The sequence below is a fragment of the Charadrius vociferus genome, unplaced genomic scaffold (genome assembly GCF_000708025.1).
Source record: "Charadrius vociferus isolate BGI_N301 unplaced genomic scaffold, ASM70802v2 scaffold43, whole genome shotgun sequence".
Classification (NCBI taxonomy): Eukaryota; Metazoa; Chordata; class Aves; order Charadriiformes; family Charadriidae; genus Charadrius; species Charadrius vociferus.
In genome coordinates, this window is record NW_009648043.1 from 4,920,014 (window position 1) to 4,939,100 (window position 19,087).

Below are 19,087 nucleotides of genomic sequence, written 5' to 3' on the forward strand. Positions count from 1 at the left end.
CAGGCCCCAGCCTTGCCTATTCGCCCACCATTTCTGAGTCAGCCAGGACCTGCACTTTCCACATCACACACGAAACAGCTCCAAAGAGTCCCTGGTTGCTAAAAATGAGGCAGACTGAATTCATGATTGCTTCTGTGTAACATTTGCTTCCTGGGGGAAGCCTGAAACACTTCCCAGGCTGTCGGGGCTCCACAGCATCTCCCCAGCTCCAGCTCCAGGCTGAAGCCATGTCCAGCCTGTGGTTTGCTGGACTGACTGTTTCCTTTTCCTTTGCTTCTTCCCTCCCTTTTGCTGTTCTGGTTTGAGTCAAGAACTTGTCTCTGGGAGCAGCAGAAGGGAACTCTCATGCAGCTCTCCGTAAACCAAAGGCAGGGAGCACCCCCACACGTCCTTAGCCATCGAGGGGTTGTTTCCATGAGCTCCCTGCCCCAGATTTCCTTCCCCCTCGAGGAGATGATAGCGATCAAAGCAAAACTTTCAGCACTTGGGACAACTGCTAGAGAGATGAATAAGCATCTGTGTCTCTACTATGTGCATAAACAAAGTCAGAGCCACAATTGTCGTTACATATCCAGAAAGTCTGGGATTTGTACGCATATATTTTTACCAGCAATGTTGTAGCCACTACGTATTTATTGCTCTTGATCATTCTTTGAAGGAACATTGTGTGACTCAAAAAACTTGTTTTCTTTTTTGAAAGGACTCCACTGTGTTAGCACTTAATGTTGGATCATGAAAATGTCTGAAGGTGTTGTACCTCTGGAAAGTGAGATGGCCAATGCTCATCATGCAGGAGTTAGGAACTCCAGGCCAGACTAGTTTACTTGACCGGTTTATTTCTATACTGAATGAATTTACATTCAGATAAAGAAACAAAAAAGCCCTGAGGCTCCTTTCTCATGAAAGTTTATCTTTCCATACACTAATTAGTTTTAAACTTCAGGAAAATTTGTCAAGCTCATTTCACAAGCTGTCCTGAAGAATTAAAATACCAGAATGAATTACTTCCTTAAGGAAATTATTTCTTTGTGCTTTCTTTCTAAATTACCCTCATTAAAAAAATACAATGTTATGCTACAGAAGTAGACCAAAGCACTGCAATATTAACTCTTGAAAGGTGTTTGCACTGTGACTACAGTACTTCATTTTAGAGGGGTTGCCTTAAATACAAAAAACAAATGCATAAGTGCTTTTATGCAAGGAAAACTTTTAGAAGGTATTTTTTTCTAAGAGGTTGTTTCTAATCTCTAAATTTCTAAAGAAGTCTGTCTGCTTACCTCTGTTAAAACATGAAAAGTATAGGCATAAAATGGTCTGGAGTAAACAAACACAGGCAAAACGTAGTCTTTTCTAGCAATTGAGGCAACACGTATTGCCTCCTTAACCCGATAGTGAACAAATTTTAGTGCATTTGGACTTGACTTCAGTACATAATCCAGATATATGGAAGGGTAGAGAGCAGTGCTTTCCTTCCACAGCCAAAGCAGAAGGTCATTGCGGGAAGACTCAATGGCTGGGCATTTGCCCGTGTACGTTTGGGGGTGTTCTTTGTAATCATAATTGTAGCAGTCTGGGTAAAGATAGTAACCCCACAAACCGTTTGGTCTCATATGCTCAGCCAGAAGGATAGTGTTGTTCATAAAACTCTTGCCAGCATTTTCAAACTCCTCTTTAGCCACTTTCCTGATTTTGTCCTCTGACCACTGAGGATGCCGACTCCTAACCATCTCAAGAGATTTATTTCTATAAATGCTTTTATTGCCCCAGTTCCTATCCCACTGTGGCCTCCAGTTTTCCCAGTCAATGACTGCAAGTCCCTGAAATTTCTTCATGGGTATGCAATAGTCAATGTCAGACTTTGCTTTATTAAGGTGTTTGATAAGACTTTCGTTCTGGGGCACCCCTCCATTGACAGGATCTCCATTATCTGAGTAGTAGGGGTAGTATCCCAAATGAGTGTGATAGAAGATTGTCACATTGGATCCACTCAAAGTCTCATTGGTGTTGGAAGCGATGTCAAAAACACTGAGATCCAGGTCCACCTTGTACCGCAGCCTGCACTGCTCCGTTGGCGCATTCCAAACAACCACGAAAGGCTTGTGCAGAACCAGAGGGGCCCGTGCCGGCTTCGGCAGCTGAGCATCAACCATAGTAAGCAGCGCTGTCACTGCTAACCGTTTGACCCAAACATCCATGGTATGGTTTATTTTTTTTTCTGGGAAATTGTTATGATGTGTCCTTGAAAACAAAAACAAGAGAAGACATGTTACAAGGGCAGTAGCTGCCCTGGAGGCAGACAGGATGACAAAGGGCTGTCTTTTAGTTTGCTTTGCTTTTCTTAACATTATACCCAGTGCAAAAAGAGAAAAGTGCAAAACTGTGATCTTGTAAAAATTAAGTCTGATTTCAAATGCTTTGAAAGAGTTTTGGATAGGTTTTGCTATCTGGAAATGTGTTCTGATGCTCAGCTGTTTGGTTGGGTTTTTTTGCTTTCCTTCTCAGCCACACCTCCGACAATTGATTCAGACCTTTTCTTAACAATTATTTGCTCCCTGATGTCTACAAAAAATGAGTTAGTAAAAGATTAGCTTAAAACAACAGCATAAAACCAGAATGTGCTGCTCATTTGAAATTTCATCTTCCAAGCATGTTCTGCTGTGGTCAGTCTGACGTGCCTAGAACATCATCACAGTGGGGCTAGGGCCTTCCTTAACATATATATACACCGATGGCCTTAATTGGGAAGGCAGTTGAAACAAAAGGCAGACACTTCTACCACACAAAGATTAATCAAGAGAACTCAGAAACGCTGCCATTTTCAGCATATCTAGAAAAAAGTGTATTGTTATCTACCCCTGAATTTAGTTTCCATTTTCTAAATGAATAGATGCAAGAGTGACAATCAGTCTGCAGGCAGGAAGGGTGATGCTATTAATGACTTAATGGTTTAAGCTGCTTATTATACTGAAAGCAAATTAAGTATCAATATGTTAAAGAAAATACATTATGTTAAGCGGATCTGAACTAGCTGGAAAAGCAGGCTGTATCTTTGAAAAAAAGGACCTAATGTGTAGAAGTGGGGGCTTATTAGTATTAATTTTTCCTTTCAGGATCTGCTGTTTTCCCTGACAGTCACACTGGCTTGGGGACTACTAGTACCGGTGGCAGCTGCCAGAGCACCCACACCCCCACACTGCACCCTGGGGGGCAGCTGTGCACCCACTGCCCCCCATTGGCTGCTCCGGAATCTGACCCTGCTCCCATCTCTTCCCCGAGAAGCACAGCTCAACTCCATCCTGGGTTTGTCATTCAGGTCTCTTTGCTGGGGAATACAGTACCTGATATTGGTGCTGATGAGCAAACACTACACAGTGGGGTCCAGCTGACATATCAGCTTGAATCCAGAGATCGTAAAAATTGTTTGCTCTTATGAACATACAATATGATGTTTTATCCTCTCAGTTATTATCTTCTATCATCACCTGTCCAGTTTCTCCATTTTAGTCACATGTTAAATTACTGCAATCACTGTTGACATAGCAGGTTCAATTCATGCACTAGTCATGCCAATTTGAACTGTCCTGAAACTGGATATTTCCCTAGTTTTACATTCATTTTTAATGATTTTTTTCCTTGCCTGTAAGTCAGACCCAAGTTATCCTATCATAATTAACCTAGCTTTTCACTCACCTATTTTCTCACTCAGTAAACATCAGTTAATCACTTAATTCCTTTCCTACATGAGGAGAGCTCTTCACACCTACCCACCCATTAGCTCACAGCAGGGATCCCTGGGTTTCTTACTTTCCAAATCAGTATAGTCAACACACCACTCTAAATACTAGATTTTGTAGTACTCCTTGGATATTACCTTTTTATCCGTAATGGGATGCCAAATCTACAGGAAGGCTGCACATACCCCTATACAACCTGCCAGAAGACTTATTAAAGAAAAAAACTTTTCCACTGTTTGAAAATTTGTTAGGTCTCATAAGTGATATAATCCAGGATTTCTCCCCTTGTCATTTGTCTTTCCTTGCCGTTCTTCCATCCTCTGGGATTGATGTTTCTCTTCCTATCTGCCACTGCTCTCCTGATCTTCTGCCTTTCCCTTAAGTGTCTACTTTGTCTTTTTATCCTCTTCGAAACAGCGTTTCTCTCCTCTATCCCCAGTCTTGTTTTTTTCCATCCTAACTCCCAGAAAAGCATCGAGTCCCCCCGGCCAGTGGTCTGGTACAAAAGCACCTTCCCGAGAGTTGGAGGAAGGGAATTTGCATTAAGCAATGTCTGAGGGCAGTGGGCGAAGAGCAGGACTGCAAGAAGCCACAGCACAGGATTCCCCAGGAGCAAGCCCTCATTAGCAAGCTGAAGATTTATGCTCCTGCTGTTTCCTCACCTGCTCTCTGGCTACTTGCTTTGCATGCCTAAATATAGAGTTAGCACCCAAGTTTTAAAAGTTTGCTCACAATCCTTTAGATCCTGTTAAGGATAACATCCCGGAGTGAGATGGACCATTGCTACAGGCTGTCAAGCTGGTACTACCTACAAGCGTGCCTGTTGGAAAAGGATGCCAGGTTATTCTCACTCCACTGATCTGCTGGAAGAATTATGCTTGCAACTGGTATCTTTTTCTCTGTTCTCCTGCAGAGTCTTGCATAATCATCTAAGTAACATCATAGGCTGGGAAAAAACAAACAAGCAAATAAAAAGGCACAAAAAAATGCCTTTCCCTTCCTGTTTTATACAAACTGATGAATGCATCACGATCCTTTGCACTCCTCCTTTGGTGCAGCGAACTGACTTTGTACATTTGTAGGTGTATTTTCATGACTTGAACTGCAATGCTTTGCAGTACATGAGAACAAACCCATAATATAAACAAAGATTTTCTCAAAAAGTGATAGCTCAGATGAAATGGGAAGACCACCAGGAGAGAAAGAAAAGACGTTTGGTGAATTTCTGTGTAAGAAAAGATCTGGGAAAAGATCCCAACTGCCTATTCCCACACTCCAAATGCTGATATTGTCCAGCCTTGTGTTATTATGTACATATAATTAGATCATTTTGTCAGGTATTAATGACTAATACAATACAGTTCTTGTCTAGATCTGACAGCCCTAGGCATTACAATATTGCAGATAATAAATCATAACAGAGATAGACCAGGAAATAATAGTGCAGGATAATTTTATGTTATATTTTTAGTTGCTGGCCAATTCTTGTCACTGTCTCTGACAGAGCTTTAAATCACAGAATGGTTGAGGTTGGCAGGGACCTCTGGAGGTCATCTGGTCCAACCCTCTGCTCCCGCAGGATCACCTAGAGCCGGTTGCTCAGGACCACGTATAAAACACCAAGAGTGAAAAAATGAAAATGTTTCTTTTCAGGACACATTGAATAATTCTCAAAGGTCTTTTGACTGATTTACCAAATCTTCATTGAAGTTGTGAAGAAGCCTGGACACCTTGCTGGACTGTAGACATGCAGATGTCTGCATCTGTGAGCTGAATCCCACAAAAAAAAAAAAAAAAAAAGGCAGGAATCTGTATAAACCTTTTCAAGTTGTTTAGAAGTTAGGGGTCTGGTCAAGGACAGTCATTCAAGGTCCTCCAGTGAATACTGGGCACCTCCCAAAGCTACCACAAATTCTGTATTTAAAGCCATATGGAATTAGTCACCCAGCTGTCTCTGCTAACCTAGAAAAGGAGGTGATAAGTGCCTAGATAACATGCCTACCTTTTCGATGGGTAAAGCATCTCATTGCAAAGCATCTTACTTTTCCAGCTACTTTCTATTACACACAGGAGACATTCCCACAGACACAATTCCTTTAAGAGGAGACAATTCCAAAAAATTGTCCTTCAAAAAAGTTCCAACCCAGTTGCATTAACCTGCAATTAATTCTGATGTTATTTGCACATGGGAATTCAGATGCTTAATTTTTCTTTAAAAAGCCATCTGAAGCCAAGTGAAAGAAGTTTTCAAAGAAACAGGTAAGCCTAGAGTTCTGAAAGAGGGGAAAATAAGAGTATCTGTTGTTTTGCAAATGCAGCAAAGAACGTCCAAACAAGAACAAAACATCTTTTATTACAATTTCCACTACTGTGTCTTTGGACTATGGCCTTTTTAGTCTCATGTATGGACACTAATTGGACTGCTTTAATCCCTATTTTTTAATGAGCACAGACACTAACGATTCCTCCTTGAAACTCATTATAAACCTTGATTCAAATTCTCCCATTTTCTGATTCAGTGACATATTATCGTGGTTAATTTAACTTCCCAAAGATGCACATAGCTTTCTGAGGCACTACAGTGTTTTCAGAGCAGAAACAGTTTTCAGTGTTTCTGCTCTATATTCTGAAAACAAAAGTGAATTCTTCATGAGTGAAAGAAGTGGGGCCTGATCACGAACCCACTGAAGTTGATGAGATATTTTTTATTGTATTCAGGAAACTTTGGATCATGCAGTCACTGCACAAAATAACATGTAGTTTTCTATGTGCATCAGCTTCTGCTATGCAGTTTAGGATGAAAAGGGCTATGGCTGTATTTCAATATATCCTTTAATAAGTGTGGTGAGATTCGTTATTTCTTGAAGAGAAAAAGCAAGTTCATATCCGCATGTTCCTTTCATCATTTTTGTTAAAAGAAACAAGAAAACGTTTACTTTTCCCTAGTAAATGCTGTTAACTTAGTCCAACCACTTGCTTATTGGTCAGAATTCCACTATATTTCCACTCCAAAACAGTTGATAATGAACTATACATCTTAATTGCACACTTTGATTCCAAAATAAACAGCTTTAACTTAGTAAAAATATAGGCTCTCACCCTAAAGAAACCTATTTGCATACCATGTGTTCCAATACAGCCCAATGGTGTTCTCTAGATGGCCAGTTCTGCTTCTCTGCTGGTTTTTATTGATTATCCTGGCATTCTTTGCACTGTAACACATGATGGTACAGCTGGTACTTTTGATTATGATTCATGTGTTGGTCATATAGCCAGCCAATGCGACTTCATAGATAATTCTATGATTCTGTGATTCATAATAGCTGGAAAATGCATCCTCTCATTTTATAATCATCCGTATGCTGACTTTTCAAGGAAGTATAATCTATACATTTAGCTGTAATGCCATTCCGTGTTTGCATCCTCTGCTGAGTTTAATTGTTCTTGCTGCCCAAGGTTTATAATCTCTTTTGGATAAACAGCTCATTTGTATGGACATATTCATTATTCAGGTTTATCTTACAGGAGTTGGACATTTTAAGTGTTTTGACTACCTATACAGTTTAATGCCAATAGGCAACAAGATAAGAAGAACTGTTCTTCAATCAAATAAGCATTTCATAAAACTTAAAAAACCCTGTATAATTTAGTTAACAGTTGATGTTCTGGAGACTTCGTTTCATTATCGTTCTTTACCTGTCGGTTGAGAAACTTACAGGATATCTATATCTTTTTTGTATTCATTTTGAAGAAACCTGTGTAAGTTCTTCAGAGCTATAATGGCAAATATGACTTAAGGGGAAAGAGATTTTAAGCAGAAGTGGCAGTGAAGCAGAGAGAGCATGTAGATTTAGACATAATTTCAAGCAGGATTTAAAAAGATGGTTTAGTTGGCATTTCAATCTTTCTGAAATATCATAAAGATGATCTTAAAAAGAATCACATCACAATTATAAACACCCAGAAGCCTGTATCCTATGAGTAAGTTGGGCTTATTTTACTCCTTTAATCAAGACAGGGAAGGGAAAACAACACTCTCAATTTCAAGGCTGTTGAAATGTACACAGTGTCATGCGCAGTAGGAAATTAAGAACTCACAGACATGTGGTTTTACCTGTGAAGTAGGAGTTGGGCTGCACATCTTCCATTGAACTCCATAATTATTTCAGAATTCAGAACACACGTTGAAAAAAAGTAATAATCCAAAGTTCCTACAGCAACAGCCACTTCAGATTCCCTCATTGACCAGTATCTGACTAACATAATTTAAAATCCAGAATAGGAAAGAGGTGCAGTGAAATCATGAGGAAAGAAGATTTTTCCAACAGAAAATAATCATGCTTTATGGCCTTAACCAGATTTACAACACTTTACCAAGCTTGCTTTCAGCCCCTCATGTGCACTATTGATTCCTGTCTTGCAACTGCTGAGTGTAGCACTGTACTTTCTTTCATTGTAGACACATTTTAACTAGTAGTTCTCATATCTGTTGGGAAGCATTTTGCTTGAAAATAAACTAAATATCATGGCACTTAAAAAGGAAACTAATGTAACTGGATTGTTTGCATTCCACAGAGGAATGTGCAAAATTGGCAGCTAAAGAAATGTCCTTTTTTGAACATAGTCTGACCACATTTGGGGTAGAAATTATTATTGCGGCTAAGAAATAAGGAGATTTAAACTGTATTTAAACATTTTCTCCACCATACAATTACATTTAAAAGTAACTTGCAAATAACTTGAAAAATCTTGTGCATTGATACATTAGTCTCTATGAGGTATGATTTCTATGCATGCAATATGCATTTACAAGATACCATGTGTTTATCTACACATTTATGTGTGTTTCTCTGTCTTCTTAGGAAATAATGGAAAGACCAAATCTATACACTCTGTCTGCTCCCTCTCTGCTGTTATTCTTCTGTTGCAAAATTACATAAGAAGTTTTGCTTTTCCTGGTTTTGGTGAAAAATGCCTTGCATTAGACAAATTGGTAAGACGGACACAGACTAGCTATTTATCCTGAATCCCTCTATGGTCCAAAAGTGTAAAACTGCATTAGAGAGAGATTAAATATTCACTGTATCCTCACAACTGCCAGTTTTCAGTCTCTTGACTCATGTCTTCCTAATTCCCCAACTATACTTCTCAACAAGATTCCAAGTTAAAAGTGAACAGAAGAGTAACACTAAACTGTTTGCAGTCTTTCTTACAGATCAATAAAAGTACAAAACCAAACATATGATTGACATTTTCCTTTAAAATTCATATTACAGTTCAATTCCAGTAGCTGAACAGAGATGCCAGGTTGCAAGGCACAAAGTAGCATCCCTTTATTTTTGTGCAAAATCTGTGAAAAGAAATTCAAAGAGCAAGGAGATGGGGATTCAGGCCAATGCTGACATTTTTGTAAACTGTGTATTATTCATTTTAAAGCAAATGGAAAACACCAGAGGACATTCTTGTGTGTGTATCACAGTTTTACAGTAAGTTGTATTTGGGCCAGAGATCTGCTTAGGCATTTCCTGTTTAGCTTTGTTGTTTCTGTTATGTGCAGCCCATGTCGTGCCTTAAATTGAGAGAAATGACTGCAAGGAGGCATGGGAATGAAAAAGAGAAGAATTGGTATTGAGAAGATATTATTCCCATGGAAGACATAGTTCTTCTCTTCTGTTAAAAATACCCATTTTAGTACTTCATGTGTCCTGGTCTATCCTAGTCTACCTGTAACGTCTTTGTTGGATAGTCATTAGAGGTCAGACTCTTACATCTTTACACACGTGTTTCTTACACCAAGTTCATTAGTACCAACAAGACTGAGGACTATTTGGTGCTATAAATGGTGATGGCATTTCACCCCTGCCTTGACTGTAGGACTGGTTTCATAGAAGTGTAAATTGTTCCTTAAACTACTTTCACCCCGGTAGAAACCTCAGTAAAACCAGGAGACTTGTAACTTTTCATTTCCAGTTTGACTTTTAACTTCTAGAATGACAGAGGTTTTAGCTGTGTTTAAAAGTGAGAAACGATGGTGCAGGTTAGCGAAGGTCGGGTATGCCATCTCCCTAGGACCGGTGCCGGACCCTCGGCATAGCCTGCACCCAGCTGCAGTCATTCCGCTAGGCTTTGCCATCAGAAGCGCTCTTTCGTCCATGAAGTTAAGGCGCAGGCACTGGTCACTGCCAGATTTCACAGATGAAGGTACCTGCATCTGAGTGTTGTGACCAAAACCCCGCTGTAAGTTGTTCTGCACTTTCCATGTGTGCAGTTTAGGCACCCGACGCACCCACCGAGAGTCCAATGCTTCAGTGCTGCAACAACTCTGTAAATTGTCCCAACTACCTTTGGGCAGGGATGCCTCTTTTGGAGCCCTGCATCCACTTTTTGTTTGGATCTGGCTGTTCGAGGCTGGGGACAGCCCGCTCAGCCACAAACGGCTGAGCTGGGCTCAGCTTCTTGCTTGGTGCTCACACACAACCAGGGACACGCGCCTGGAGACCGCCCTGGCCAGGGGTCTCCTTCCCTCCTGGCTCTTCTCTCTCACTGCCCCACTGTCTTTAACACAGGGACTTCTCACGATCTTTCAAATATTAGTTCTTACCTTCCTGCTGGAGAGAAAAGCATTCCCTATTGGGATATTGAAACTTTCCAGTGATTTACTAGCAAATCAGTGACAGAGGGAAAATTAAGATACAGGTCACGGTTCCCAGTACTGTTTTAGTTAAAAGACTGCCCTGTCATTTTAAATCATTTCAGATTATTGATGACATTTTGAATATCAGGGAAAGATAAAGTAACGTGGTTTAATTCTGTCTGCGCAGGAGAGGGAGATAAAATATATATGTGCCACAAACAATTTTTCAATGGCTGAAGGATTGAAAAAAGGAAGTACTTTCTGAGTGGATGAAACTATATAAAATCTAGTGCATTATACCATTTTACGTGTCTAATAAGTGAATTTAGATTGCATCTAATATATGAAGCACTGATCTATTTTTTTTATGAAAAAGCTTGATGTAGTGTTATTTTCAATTCCATTCCATCTGCTTCTATTGCATTATAAACTGGAGACAAACACATTCTAGAAAAAAATATTTTTCATGTTTAAAGTTGCAAAGTTTATGTTAAAACTATAACCTTTTATATACAATTATAATATTTATTTCTTCCCCATATGCAAAGAATAAAGGGGAAAAAATAAATTGTATTTTTTTGCCTTCTTGAGGAGCCATATTGATTGTCGGAGCTGTTAAAGCTTTAATTCCCTGAATGATTAAGACAAATGTCCTCAGCAGTGTTCAGTACACTGTTCTTCTGGCTCTGGCCCTTGATGAGTAAAAATAAAAGTGCCTACCAACAGTATTCTGAAAAAAAAGTTCTTACTCTTTTATAGATTTTCCTTTTAATTTATTAAATACTTTTAACTGAAGATTATGAACATTAATTGGCACTAACAGAATACATCCTTCCTTCTAGCAAGTAATTTTAATAGCTTATAAGAATGTATGAATGGTTAATACTGTACAATAAATAATACATGAGTTTACATTGTTGTGAAGCATTTAAAATAGTTTAGCTTCTTTCACACCATCTGCTTAATTCACACATTCATTTTCTGAAAGGTTTATTGTTATTAGAGGCACTTATAAAAGAGAAAATTAAGTCGAATTGATAACAGAGAATTCCTACAATCAGGCCATGGTTTATTCCTGAGAAAATGCTGTAAGCTAAATTAACTTCAGCTCTCTCAAAGATAAATTCTGCTTTCAGATGGTGTAATTCAAGAAAATTCAATTGAAATTAATTGAGGGGTGTAAATCTGGAAATATTCCAGTTGAACTAATGGAGTTATTAAGCATTTATAATCTTGTGAGAGGAAAAATGTGTCCTTTAGTCAGCTAAAAAACCCTAATATGTTGGCAAATGCTTAAAACAGTTGTGTATTACCACTGTAAATCTCTGCTTGCAGTAAATAATTCCTATTCTTTGGATAACACAAAAGGAAATATTACACTTTGCTGAACAGAAACTCAGGACAATTTGGAAAATATGCGTACAGTATTTGAGGTGAAATTAACTTCAGACTTTATTTGCATGCCAATACACAGCTTGTCTGGCGTCTACATTGTCTCAAATAAGTGAATTAAAAATATCTCTAGCTCTACAAATACCCAGCACAATATATATTAACACAAATCATTAATAAACAGAACTCATTGTCAAACAACTAACTGCATCCTCTTTTGGGTTCCGTTTGAGATTATTTTAAAACGCAGTGTTTGTAGGTGATGGACTGCCTTACTGTGAGTCATCTTGAAACAATTATGCTGAATGTCTTGCTTCTAATGAAAGAAGTATCCTTTTATTTTTCATATGGGATTGAATACATGACCAACATACAATTAGCTGCTTTCTAGGTGTGTAGCATTTCATGCACAGCCCAGTGCATTTAAGTATTAAATTGATTAAACAAATACTGAAATACCTTTAACATCAAAACGTTACTCTTGTTTTTCAAACATGAATTTTATTCACAGACAGTGTTTCAAGATCAGTTTTCTTATTTAAAATTGCTGTGTGTAAAGCACCAAATAGCTACTTGATAGAAAAAAAAAAAAAAATAGCCCAGAGTTGACATGCTACAGAAAATAACACAGAAAGCCTTCCTAACTGGTAGACTATAAGCAGAAGTGAAAACTTTGTCTTTACTGATTATTAATTGAGTAAATAACACGGCACTTACCTCTATAAAATCAGTGGACGGCAGAAAACTTTGGCAGAACAATTTACAACTGCTGATCTGTTTGTCCCAGGAATGTGCTCTTCCTAATGAGTGGGTTTTTAACTAATGAGAAACTGAGAGCATCTGAAGATAAGGGCAGAACTTTACCTAAACACTCATCATGTCATTGCAAAATAAGTAAGTAAGTTCATTAAACAGTTAGCTGTATTACTTGTAAGCAGCTTATCTCTTGCTACAATAATTTTGTATCTCCCACTTTTATGGCCTGATAAGGGAATGACCAGACTGGTGTTTGAGAAGAATTAAGTTGTGTTTTGAGAGTTACAGGCTCTGGACTCAGCAGCGACAGGCACTAACAGCAGAGACAGCTTGGTCACTGAGGCGCAGGGAGAAACAGAGATGCTTGCAAAACCAAGCAAAAAAAATATTTTGGAAAGAGCTATTTTAAAGAAGTGTCTGGATGGCCGGGCCCAAAGAGTGGTGGTGAATGGAGTTAAATCCAGTTGGTGGCCAGTCACAAGTGGTGTTCCCCAGGGCTCAATATTGGGGCCAGTTCTGTTTAGTATCTTTATCAATGATCTGGACAAAGGGATTGAGTGCACCCTCAGTAAGTTTGCAGATGACACCAAGTTAGGCAGGAGTGTTGATCTGCTTGAGGGTAGGAACGGAGCGGGAAGGAAGGTAGGAACAGGGATCTGGACAGGCTGGATCAATGGGCCAAGGCCAATGGTGTGAGATTCAACAAGGCAAGTGCCGGGTCCTGCACCTGGGTCACACCAACCCCATGCAACACCACAGGCTTGGGGAAGAGTGGTTGGAAAGCTGCTCGGGGGAGAAGGACCTGGGGATGTTGGTCTACAGCCAGCTTAATGTGAGCCAGCAGTGTGCCCAGGTGGCCAAGAAAGCCAACAACATCCTGGACTCCATCAGGAATAATTTGGCCAGCAGGACTAGGGAAGCAATCATCCCCTGTACTTGGCACTGGTGAAGCTGCACCTTGAATACTGTGTTCAGTTTTGGGCATCTCACTACAGGAAGGACATTGAGGTTATGGATCGTGTCCAGAGAAGGGCAATGAAGCTGGGGAGGGGGCTAGAGAGCAAGTCTTATGAGGAGCGGCTGAGGGGACTGGGGTTGTTTAGTCTAGAGAAAAGGAGGCTGAGGGGAGACCTTATTGCTCTCTACAGGAGATTGTAGCAAGGGGGGGGTCAGTCTCTTCTCCCAAGTAACAAGTGACAGGACAAGAGGAAACAGCCTCAAGTTGCCCCAAGGGAGGTTTAGATTGCATCTCAGGAAGTATTTCTTCACCAAAAGGGTTGGCAAGCATTGGAACAGGCTGCTCAGGGAAGTAGTTGAGTCACCATCCCTGGAGGTATTTAAAAGATGTGTAGAAGTGGCACTTAGGGACATGGTTTAGTGGTGGACTTGACAGTGTTAGGTTAACAGTTGGATGTGATGATCTTAAGGGCCTTTTCAAAACTAAGTGGTTCTATGATTCTATGATTCAGGCATAACTCTCCCTAAAATTTAACCTGAAGCCTTTAGTCTTTGCTATTCCCTGAACATGACACCTGCAAGTGGACCCTGGGGACTGCCAGCTCCTGATCCTGGTGGCTGAGCACCATGAGATGGCATGAGTGACCAAAGCAGGGCAGGAGGGACCAGCAATATCACAATACCTTCGTGTGCTCCTCAAAGAGGCTTTTAAAATTATTCAGCAAAAATTAAACAGCTACATCTTACCTCAATGATCAGTCAAAACCCCATCAAATGTATAGGGATGGAGAGAAAAAGTCGCTACATACAGAAGTATGATGGTCAAGGGCATATGTGTATCATAATAGTGCAGACAAGGAGGTCAGAAACGTCCCCATTCCCATGTGGGAACTGCAAAGTGTAAAAGAAGGAAACCCTGTATTTCCTCATCTTGTCAAGCCATGACTGTTGCCATTTAAGTATTAAATTTGAAATAAATACAGGAAACAAGTCCAGAGAATTATTGGAACAACTACAGACATTTTTGTTCTTGTTCTTGCCACATTTGTCTCTGAATCTGCACAGCTATTTGATTTAAATAGGAAACAAGTAGCTCCCTGACCCCTGGAAAGAATAAAGGCAAGTTTCCTATGGGCCTGTGTCTCATCCTTGACTGAGCTCCAAACTCAGGTTTCCCAAGGCTGAGGCATGTACAGAAGAGCTCCCCTGCCCTGGTTCTCCAGCTTGCAGCATGACTCCCATTTTTTCTCACCTTTTGCTCAGCCGGTTGTTTCCATCAATGGGTAGAGACGAGATGGTCTCTGAGACCTGAGCCCCCCCTGAGTGTCTGGCGGATCTTTGCTGTCAGGGAAGGACATGCAGTTACACAGACAGACTTGTGCCCATAGCTACACACTCTGTGAGGGCTTTAGCATCCCTTTTACAATGGGAAAGGGTGAAATAACTTCTCATTACTGACAACTGCCCAATACCTTCAGTAGATATGCTAGAGGGTGCATTTAACAGCTGTCCCAGCCATGCCACGGGTGAGATGGCGCACCCCTGCCACGCTGCTGAGGTGCCCCTCGTCGCCCATCCGCAGCCCCACGCTCAAGGTTCCCGTCCCATCCCGGGGAGCAGCAAGCGGGCTCACCTGGCCGGCACGGCTCTTCCTGAGCACCTGACAGGACTCAGCAACAGCTCATTCAAAACAAAGTGTAATTTATTTGCCTAAAATAGAACATAGGACAAAGGGTATAATTAAACAGGCGGCTTTTTGTATTTGACCTTATATCCATCTTCCTTTTTAAGCCATTGTGAAGGTCTCTTCAGCCCAATTACCTCAGCCTGTAGGCTGGGGAGTGCAGACCAACCTGATGCATGTATACAATGCCTCTTGCTCAAAGTCTTTCTGGCTGCATCTTTCCCTTGGACTGTGGCTGTTAACCCAGACGCTGCCCACCTCCCCCTTACTACATCCTAACCTTACGTGTAAGGGTTGGCATTCCCTTGGAGCCTCAGCTCTGCACAGCCCTGCAGCGATACCCACCCCTCCCCGCCACTTTACTTTCATTCTTGTTCCATGTCTCATTTCACTCCACTAAAACCTTTTCCTTTTTCTTATCCTGCACTCAGGTGGAAAATATGAGACAAACCGGGGCTTAATTCGCAAGGAATTCACTTGGATGATTCTTTTTTTGTTCTATCTGTTCAAATATATCATGCAAAGAATAACTTTCAGATTAAATGTTGTTAAAAACATCCGTATGTGAGAGTCAAATATTTGCATGCTGTGCAGGTGTACTTGGTTTTCCATACCAAGGTATGGAAAGGTAGGTAAAATCTTCAGTATAGTCAACCAATAGACCTAAACACACTTAGAGTGGTAGGTAGGGTGGAAAAAATAACTCAGATACAGCAGTAGAAAGTATTGAATTTCTTTGACTGAAGTGGGAAAGAACAACAAATTTGAAATAAAGGGCTGGCACCTACCCAAATACCACCTGCCTCAGGGTTTTACTCGGAACCACACAGAAAAGTGAATCCTGCAGGATTTCACAGGAGACAAGTACAACTCAAGAACTTGCCTCTTCAGGGCATCACGAGTCATTCAGGCAGCACTCTGAGCTGCCGGAGCAAGAGAAATCCCTCCAGCCACCAGGGAGAAAAAGCCAGCAAGAGCCAAAAGCATGTATTCAGAAACAACCCAGAATGGAAGAAGCAGCTTTGAGAACAAGTAGTTTCTGGTTTACAATGGCAGTACTAATACTAAATAGAAGTCAGTGTAATACTCAACCCACCAAAGGTTTTGGGTTTTCACCTTTCTTTCTGGCTGCATTTGTGTGGGCACTAAGAACTCAGGGTGTTTCATCACTGTTGTTATTTTTACTTGATATTGCAGTCAAAATTTGATATTTGAGAAATGGAGATCACGAGGGAGGTGCAACAATTGCCATGAGTCAGCAGCTATCGATTCCTCCCATCTGACAAAGGGATGCCTGTGCGTGGATATATATAATTCTATCAGACAGGAGGAGAATGACGTCAGGATTTGCAGTCTAGCTCCTGCCAACCTCCCCCTGTGCCGTACAAACCTTCTGCTAAATCTGAAAGCCCACAGCAGACAGAGATATTTTTGCAGAGCACTTGACTCCTGCTGTGTCTCCACGAACTCGGGTGGTGGACATCTACATCGGGAGCCTTCCCAAGTTCTGCTCCTTCTTCTCGGCAGCCGGACCTCAGCCCCAGCCGTGCAGAAAATGTTCTGTGGTAGAGAGGGAATGACAGGCTGCAGCAGAAGAGAGGGAACTGTAGGGACAGACTGTTGGGGGAATAATTCAGAGAGAGACTTATGCTTTAGTTCTATTTGAATTACTGTTGTGTAAATTACTGTTGTTTAAACTCAGGTGGCAACCAGGGCCACGCAGCCGTTCACTCACTCCCCACCCCACTCCAGTAGGGTAGGGACAAGAGGGAGAAAAAGGAGAAAAAAGAACATCGTGGGTTGAGATAAAGACAGTTTAGAAGAACAGCAATGGAAGAGAAAAATAATAATAATGCTAAAAGAATACACAAAATAAAGCGATGCAACACAAATTGCTCTCACCACCCAGTGATCGATTGCCCAGCCTGCCCCGAGTAGTGATTGCAGATTCCTGCCCCCCGGCCAACCCCCATTTATATACTGAGCATGACGTCTATGGTATGGGATATTCCTTTGGCCGGCTTGTCCTGTCTATGCTCCCCCTCAGCTTCTACAGGAAGTTGAAAAAGTCCTTGACTTACTGTAAACATCACTTAGCAACAACTAAAACAGTATGTGTTATCAACATTATTCTCATGCTAAATCCAAAACACAGCTGGTGCTAGGAAGAAAATTAACTCTCTCCCAGCTGAAACCAGGACAATCACAAATTAAACCAAGATCTTTAATGGAAGGAATTTGAGAAAGCAAGCTGTGCCTAAGTAGAGTAGGATTTCTTTAGAGCTGGAGAGAAAGATCAGCTGTTCCCAGCCTCTTCTTATCCACCTAAAAATAATGATATTTTTATTTCAAAATATCATTCCTGATACATATGATCCAGTTTCCCATATCAAGAAAGAAATACCTCGAGAAATCACAGTATGAATATGAGTTGCCACTTGAATAAAATGTAGTCTGTTCTCAAACACAGAACGGGTTTGGGGTTTAGGTTGGTTTTTCTTTTCAGATAACTGATGAAATAATTAGAATGTATGTTTCCTAATTAATTACCAAGTAGGTATTAATATTAGTGTTTAAAGACTATAAGAAAATCACAAAGTCCTAAGATATATTAAAATCCAAGTTCTACGCCACGGCACAAATGCATTCTGAACAACAAATGCTTCTGAAAGACTCACAGTTTATTAAACAACTGAACTAGTACAGCAATTCTATGAAAAATATATATTTAATAGCAAGATTACTTTTAATAGTTTTAGAAAATGCTAAACTCAGTGCTGCCTACAGAATAACTCCTTATGCTCCATAGCTAGGAATAAAAGGGTTGAAAAGGGGTGTAGGAATAATCCAGTATTAGACTGAGTTTTAATACTGATTTTTAAAATAAATTACGTCAAATTGATTAGACCTGTGGGCTGTGGGCTTCATTTCAAGCCCATATATTTACCTGAAACTGAATTCCGCTCCTAAGGGTCTATTTTATTTAAAGTTAATGTGAAGTAAGACGGCTTGTGTACCTGTGGTCAGATTTCCAGATCACATCATTGCCGAAAGATGCAAACAGGCACTTACTGATGCTGTTAAAAGCAGTTGAATGGATTTGGCGTCATAGGACTAAGGGCTCATACGTAAAATGATTCAAATGTTTAACTCCTGTTTATTGGCGATTTCAGTGCAGTCAGGCACGTAGCTATCTTTGGGCACAAGACTGGTAGCACTGACCCAGGGCTGTTGCTTTTGAAAATACTATTAGATTGTTATCTGTACTTTAAGCCCTTATATAATTTTATAAATCTATCCCTTCACGGGTTATAGGGTTAATGGATTAGGTCACTCTCTTGCATTTCTGAGCACATTTAATCATGAAAACTGGACATTTGATTTTATTACTAGATAAAGTAAAACTAAAACACATCCTAAAAATGTCTAGGTAACTGTGAGACAGAATAAACTGCCTCTCCCAGCTTTCTCTTTAGACAGGGACAAGTCTGGGATGCTTGTATCTACTCTTAGCTACTGTTTTGTCAGCGCTTATCACCAACACCTTTTTGGGGAAGAGCACCCCGTTGTGGCTGGCTTTCTGTGAAGTTTGGCTGAAGTTAAGGATGCTCAGGACACCTCTGCCAGAAAAGTGCTTGGCCCCCATTGCCAGGACTAGGACTCTGACCCGGTGTCATTTCCACCTCTCTGAAGATGCAGGACCAAATCCAACCTACCCACTTATTTTGCTGGGAGATACCAGACTCCCTGATGCTTAATTGCCAATGCAACCCATGGATGCCAAACCACAGAATCACAGAATCAGAGATTGGTCAGGGTTGGAAGGGATGTCTGGAGATCATCTAGTCCACTCCCCTTCCACAACAGGGTCACCTACAGCAGGTTGCACAGGACAGCGTCCAGGTGGGTTTTGAATGTCTCCAGGGTGGG

The 19,087-nt window shown here is 40.6% G+C and overlaps 1 protein-coding gene across 1 annotated transcript in view; it reads right to left on the reverse strand.

Annotated features, from left to right (window-relative positions):
- LOC104285263 (hyaluronidase-1-like) overlaps positions 1 to 2,150 on the reverse strand; it is a 9,407-nt gene extending 7,257 nt beyond the window's left edge. The window contains exon 1 of the mRNA XM_009883691.1: positions 1,278 to 2,150. Within this exon, the coding sequence (XP_009881993.1) occupies positions 1,278 to 2,150 (873 nt within the window). The remainder of the gene's footprint in view (positions 1 to 1,277) is intronic.
- Positions 2,151 to 19,087: the final 16,937 nt, after the last annotated feature.